At 28.8% G+C, this 6,011-nt stretch overlaps 1 protein-coding gene across 1 annotated transcript; it reads left to right on the top strand.

Moving 5' to 3' along the window:
• On the top strand, window positions 1,121-2,742 carry LOC109353388 (60S ribosomal protein L36-3-like). Its single transcript, XM_019595635.1, has 4 exons — window positions 1,121-1,143; window positions 1,235-1,357; window positions 2,197-2,396; window positions 2,495-2,742. The coding sequence occupies exons 2-4, from the start codon at window positions 1,256-1,258 to the stop codon at window positions 2,526-2,528; spliced, it is 336 nt and encodes a 111-aa protein (XP_019451180.1). The 5' UTR covers window positions 1,121-1,143; window positions 1,235-1,255; the 3' UTR covers window positions 2,529-2,742.

Below are 6,011 nucleotides of genomic sequence, written 5' to 3'. Positions count from 1 at the left end.
TCCATCCAAATGGATATAACTATGGATATCCATTGGATATAATGGATGGATTTGAATCCATCCATTATCAACATCATACATTGGATTATATCCATTTAAATCCATTAGTTTTAACAGATGGATTTAGATGGATTTTGGATTATGGATAATTTTGCCACCTCTACAGTGTAGAATAGCTTCTAGGAGCTTCCAAAATAAGGATTACAAATTAATACATACAAAACTAATACGTCTATACACAATGTAACTTAAGCAAGATTTGTAGTTGCTTTCTTTTAGCTTTAAGTCTTCAATTCTTCTTCTTGACTAGCAACAACAACTTGATTTGCTAACAGTATTATTTTAACTTTTTCTCATACCAAAAAGTCTATAACAAAAAATGAGATTGTTAAAATGAATATTAAACATGGAAAAAGGCAAAATAGATGGTGAGTTAGACTTGAATCTGCAAGCTTCACAATTCAATGATGTGGTCCAATTTTATAGAAGAATAGAGAATGGGGTATTAGGCTTTTCCAGAAAGAAGAATAGTACTACTCAAGTAAAAACTAAGAAGAGTGGGAGGGTAATATGGAACAAGGATATTTTGGGAGTTTCAATAAAAAGAAATGAAAAGCAATGGGTGTAAGTAGGAAAATAGTAGATGAGTTAATACTATTCCCTCCATTCAAATTTTTTAATGTTTAAGGTTATGCATGTAATTTAATAAATTGATAAATGATAAAAATGCTAAATACAATTTGACTAAAATAATATTATTTAATGTACATTGAAAAATGAATTAATAAATAAAAAAATATGGTGAAAAAGGGAGTAATAAATTAACGTGTAGTTGTAAAATAGAGTACAAGCACATAGTGAGTTTATAAAACAAAATACAAATATAAAATAATATAAAAAAGTTAAAAATGGTAAGGTACGAATTGATGAAAAGATATGGAATTAAGAGAATACAACTCAAATAAATAAAATAAAAATCATGGCATGTGTAGTTGGGCCTTAGTCTTACCTCTAAAACCAAGACCAGATCAATAACCCGACCCGACATGATGCTAAATCACTTTTCCCCCTTGTCTATAATATAAATGGAGCAAAGAAAGTCTTAAATCACAAACCCTAGTTCTTCTTCTTCTTCTTCTACATGTAAGTAAAATCTAATTTTCATTCATTTTCTCACGATTTTGATCACTGTTATTGTAGATTCCACTAATTACACGCTTTTATTCTTAATCAGATTATTGTTTGAACGGTGAAGATGGCTCCGAAGCAGCCAAGTACGGGTCTATTCGTTGGATTGAACAAGGGTCACATTGTCACCAAGAGAGACCTTCCTCCTCGCCCCTCTGACCGTAAAGGGGTAAGTGAGTATGAAATTAGATTCAATAAATTATTCAATTTTAGTGTATCTTGTTGTGTGCTTTGTTTTTTATATTTATTTAAAAATTTTAAGATTGTTTGTTATAACATTATAGTTCAGTTTAGAATTATTGGAATTTTTATCAAGAGATCAAGTAGTATCATTATAATTCAGTTACTTCACCATCATGAGATTTAAGGCTGTATTTGTTAGGATATGGATATTTAAGCTATTATGTGCAGTACTTTTGTTTCCAACTCTGTCCAACTTGTTGTTGTTGTTGTAATTATATTTAAAAACATGGCATTAATTAAAAAATAGTGCATTGTGAGGAAAAAGTGGAAGGGGACTTGAGCTCATTTGAGATTTTCATCCTTTTTATTTTCTTTGTATGTAATAACAGAAGTGCTATGTCATTAATATAATTCCTGAAATGGGGCACTGATGAGTATAAATACAAGGCCTTCATTTTTTTTCATTTTAGAATTCAAAAAATTCTGTTCAAGCATGTCTTTTGTAACCAGCCTGTGCCAAAAAAATTTCATTTTACTGGGCAATTTCTTACATAAAGCCCAATTATCTAAGTTGTTACTATAATACTTTTAGAGCCAGAAAAATCAAGCTTAACGTTTGACCACTGGAAATTTATTTTGATCTTTTCTAAAATGTCCTAAATAATGCTGAATTGAAGGATATATACATTAAATGAAGAAATGTTTTGAAGTTGTCAACCAATGTAGGACTAATTTAGAATTAAGTGATTACATGATTTTAGTTTTGATGTTATGTGCTTGCTTGTCCTATGTGATTCTTAAAAAAAAATATGTTGTCTCATACAGAAAACAAGCAAGAGGGTGCACTTTGTGAAGAACCTTATTCGTGAAGTTGCTGGGTTTGCGCCTTATGAAAAGCGCATAACTGAGCTGCTGAAAGTTGGAAAAGATAAGAGGGCGCTGAAAGTCGCCAAGAGGAAGCTCGGAACCCATAAACGTGCAAAGAGGAAGAGAGAAGAGATGTCGAATGTTCTCCGAAAGATAAGGTTGTACTTTATTCTGTGTTTTTTACCATTTGTTTTACTAATCTGCTTACTACTTGAAAGTAGACTTCTTTCTTATGTTATTCTTGAATTGTGCACAGGGCTGGTGGTGGAGCTGGTGATAAGAAGAAGTGAGTTTTGTTTACTCCATTTCAGATTTCACATATCGGATCAATGTTTACTTCATTGCAGACTTCTTTCTCATGTCTTAGTTTTGTTTGGTTCAAGTTTAGTGTAAGTTTTGTACTTCTAGAATGTCTTGTTTTGACTATCAATCAAATTCATGGGAAGTTCTATTGGTTTATTTTGTCTTTGACTAGAAATGAGGTAAAATCTTTTTCAAGCAACACTACATCTGCCAAGTAAACTAAACATAAATTCGTTTTGCATGTCTCTGCAACAATTCCCCCAATATATCATAGTGCAACAAACAAAAAACTTAGGCTAATAGTTATTTATTATGGGAAGAGTGTGGGTACTTTACTAATTCATTAGAGCCACAACATTTGTCATACTGTTGGTACTCTTGGGGGAATGGGCATTTACCTATATTCATTAGAGATCTGTTTACACTTAAATTAAGTTACATTAGTCATACTCAATCACATCATTTGGATTAATTGGGTGAGCGAAAGAGGTGATGAGAGAGAAAATAATTGATGTAAGTTAGCATAATTTATGGCTAGGTTCGATCGGTTAAGAGTTGTGTTATTCAAAAACCCAGTCTACTATTTCTTCCATATTTGTATACGCTCCATACATTCCAGTTTTACATTTGGTAAACAGCAGTGTTTCACTATATAGTATTGGATTATTTGTCCCATATTGGTTTTATATGTGCAATAACAAAAACATTTTCTATTCAAACAATAATCATATTCCATTTCGTAATTCCTCCATGCAAGTTGTAGTATCATAGAACTTATGAAGAATGATACTTTATATTGGAATTACTAGGTAAACAAATGTTTTAAACTGAAGGGGATTCTCCAAGGATTTGTATGCTTGCTTACTGAGAATGTTTTTGCTTCATTTGATTATTGTGTCGAATGGGTTGTATTTCACAAACTGTAAAACATCATTGTCAAAGTAGGGATGACAAATGGGGATGAATAGACATGGGTTTTGCTATCTTGTACCCGTACTATTTATGGGTACTTACACATGTAGCAAGTATTTGTGAGTACTCACAAGTTTTTAAGTTTTGATATATATTTATATATTTTGCAATAATCAATACTTATAAAATAATTATTACATGAATAATAAAATTTATGTATCTTTAAAATTATCATATATTCAATAACTAGAATTCATTATAAAATAATACAAAAATAAATAATATATTATTATTAAATAATAATAAATATGTAATATATATATATATATATATTATTTAAATAAAAAATAAATTTATAAATATGTGGGTACTCGCGAGGCGGGTATCATGATACTCGCTCCCTTCTATAAGTTATTTTTACGGGTACCTGCGGGGTGAGTATTTTTGCCGTCAAAAGCCAAATACAATTGTTCAAAACCGAAGTTAATCAATTTAGGACAACTTGTTTTCGTTAACCGAAGTTAATCAATTCGTGACAACTTGTTTTCGTTTTAATGTAGTGGTATGTTTTTCTTATAGAGGTGTCAAAATTATCTGTAATCCACAATTTACTCAAATTCATCTGTTAGAGCTAATGAATTTAAATTGATATAATTCAATGGATAGATTCATCCATTATATTTAATTCAAAATTGATTTTATTTGCTATTTCAATTTTATTTAATATTTAAGAAAACTAAACTCAAGTAAATTCATCGATGATTTTTACTCTCACTTTTAATATTTTATTAAATTGATATCAATTATAGGATATGTGTACGTAGTTAATATTAAAATTTTATTCTTAAATACATAACATATATAAGTATGAGAAAAAATGTATGCAATGATAATGTACGTATGAGTTTTACTATTAATGCACAAGCTATCATTTATACATAAATCTTTACAATGATAGTGCGTAGATATTACACTCTATAAGTATTTGTAAGAAACTTTACACATATAATCTTAAACGTCACATTTCATTGAAAGGTTTGAGATCATCTCTAATATTGGAGAGTTCAACGTGATGCCAAAAAAATTGAAGAGTCTATATTTTTTTATTTTTTAATTAAATAAATTAAAAATATATAAATTTATCTTCACATCATAGTCTAGTTCACGAGAGTCTAGTAATGGAGAGAAATTTATTTTCATAAATAGATTCAAGTGTAATATGGTTAATGGAAGTAGGGACCATGTGAGTTGAAGTCATATTGAGTGAAAGTTGTGTGTTTTCGGCATAATTATGTGAGGATAATCCATTAAATTCAAAACGACTATGGCAGGAAGCACATAGATCAGTAGATCGAGTATTAAGAATAAATATAAACATGTATAAAATGTGAATTGTGGGATAGTTAAAGATTGTAAAGTGTTTTGGTTTGTGTAGAAAGGTTCTTAGGTGGATTGGGCTACCAACCCTCGTTTCAAAAATTCCTCTGTGACTAGCAATTGTGTCATCCTCATTTCAATATCATGGTCTATGTAATGTTCATAGTAATGTTTTGTTGGATAGAACTTTGATAAGTGTACCCTTGTCCTAAAACATGTGAAAGTGTGAAAATGAGACACAAACTCCTTATAAAGTAAGGTCAAGCATGATTCGTGATTTTGTTTAGTTTACCCAAATATTTTCCAATGATTGATTGTAACACTATTTAAATATAAAATTGTTCATATTAATTATGTGTTGTTAGGTTAGCAATTTCCTTACGAGTGCCTTGTTGTCTTATTCTTGCTCGGCGAGATGTGGCTCGCCATGCAAGAGCTTTATTGCATATTTCATCAATCTGATTATTCGAAGTTATATAGGTTAAGAATACCATATCCAAATATTATTTTGATTCAACGTTGTATGAATGTATTATCATAATTTTATTCGGAGTATTCTATTTTGAATACTTGCTTTTCTTTCAAAAAAGATAACTAACATTAAAATATTAACTATGAAAATTTGATATTTGCATGTACAAATAAATTTTACTTAGATTTGGAGTCAACTAACATTAAGTATAATCAATTAGGGTTTAAAAATGTGTAATTTTTATATTTATCAATAATAGGAAGAACAAAAAATCGTTATGACCAGTTCTGCATCCACAAGTAATTATTATTAAATTTTGGTTAGTTTGAAATTAATTAAAAAATTTGTATTTATCTAATTCAGTTTTCATTGCTGGGCATTGAATAAAAAAGTTTCTTTTAATTATTATCATTTTTGCAAGATTTTATATTCCTTAATTATTATTATCTATTATAACAAGATTTTTTTACTTAATTGTTTCAATTTTATTTCCTTAAAAAATAAATTTTAGCTGATAGAAATGATTCATTACAATAATTCAAAGGATATTTTTAGGAAAATAATGAATTATCACGATATTTTATCCATCCTTGATGTAATTTATGCAAAAAAATATTTATCATTTATTAAATTGGATAATCTTTATTAGGTATATTAACAAAGGTTTTTATTAATTATCCTTGATTCTTAATTATTTGCTTATTATGAT

The sequence above is a fragment of the Lupinus angustifolius genome, chromosome LG08, assembly GCF_001865875.1.
Source record: "Lupinus angustifolius cultivar Tanjil chromosome LG08, LupAngTanjil_v1.0, whole genome shotgun sequence".
Taxonomy (NCBI): Eukaryota; Viridiplantae; Streptophyta; class Magnoliopsida; order Fabales; family Fabaceae; genus Lupinus; species Lupinus angustifolius.
The sequence above is the reverse complement of the archived record's forward strand: the minus strand, read 5'-3'. Positions and strand labels throughout refer to the sequence as shown.

Excerpts from the sequence above, each read along its gene's own strand:
- LOC109353388 (XM_019595635.1), top strand. The coding sequence starts at position 1,256 with ATGGCTCCGAAGCAGCCAAGTACGGGTCTATTCGTTGGATTGAACAAG. Across the intron at positions 1,358-2,196 it reads GCCCCTCTGACCGTAAAGGG|AAAACAAGCAAGAGGGTGCA; the intron begins GTAAGTGAGTAT and ends TGTCTCATACAG. Across the intron at positions 2,397-2,494 it reads AATGTTCTCCGAAAGATAAG|GGCTGGTGGTGGAGCTGGTG; the intron begins GTTGTACTTTAT and ends AATTGTGCACAG.